Source organism: Egretta garzetta, unplaced genomic scaffold, assembly GCF_000687185.1.
Source record: "Egretta garzetta isolate BGI_Z169 unplaced genomic scaffold, ASM68718v1 scaffold202, whole genome shotgun sequence".
Classification (NCBI taxonomy): domain Eukaryota; kingdom Metazoa; phylum Chordata; class Aves; order Pelecaniformes; family Ardeidae; genus Egretta; species Egretta garzetta.
In genome coordinates, this window is record NW_009258891.1 from 755,515 (window position 1) to 756,054 (window position 540).

The 540-nt window shown below is 61.3% G+C and overlaps 1 protein-coding gene across 1 annotated transcript in view; it reads left to right on the plus strand.

The window, feature by feature from the left end:
- LOC104122002 (protein phosphatase 1 regulatory subunit 12B-like) overlaps positions 1–534 on the plus strand; it is a 33,240-nt gene extending 32,706 nt beyond the window's left edge. Inside the window, exon 7 of the mRNA XM_009634075.2 lies at positions 275–534. Coding sequence (XP_009632370.1) covers positions 275–361 — 87 coding nt within the window. The 3' untranslated portion in view covers positions 362–534. The remainder of the gene's footprint in view (positions 1–274) is intronic.
- Positions 535–540: the final 6 nt, after the last annotated feature.

Below are 540 nucleotides of genomic sequence, written 5' to 3' on the forward strand. Positions count from 1 at the left end.
ACCCAGCGGTGGCTCCGGCCCGCCCAGCCGGGTCCTGCCGTAGTGCTGGGGCCGTGGCATGGCTTCCCACCACGGGCTGTCCCAGCTCCAGGGGTCCCTGCCTCTTCGCTGCACTCGAGTCCCCGCTCGACCCCTCCGCACCCGATGCCCAGTTTGTAAAAATCCCGGAGATGGTGCGGAGAAATTTCTGACATTAAAAGCGCGCTGGGTGGAGGGCGTACGGTAAGGAAAGCTCTGCCCTCTGCTGTGGCCCTTCGGTGGCGAGAAGCTGCAGATTTTGACAGAGCTGAAGTCGGACAACCAAAGGCTGAAGGACGAGAACGGAGCCCTCATTCGTGTCATCAGCAAGCTCTCCAAATAGGAAGCCTGAGCAGAGGCCGAACAGAGAGGGGTGCCCTGCGCGAGCTGCCAACCCCGCCACCAAGCCCTGCCACCCCCTTTCCTCCTGTCAGAAGTACAGCAAACATTTCAGCCGTGGGATCAACGTCACGCCAGCCTTGCCCTGCCCTTTGCTGTACCTTCCCTTCCACCCTTATTTCC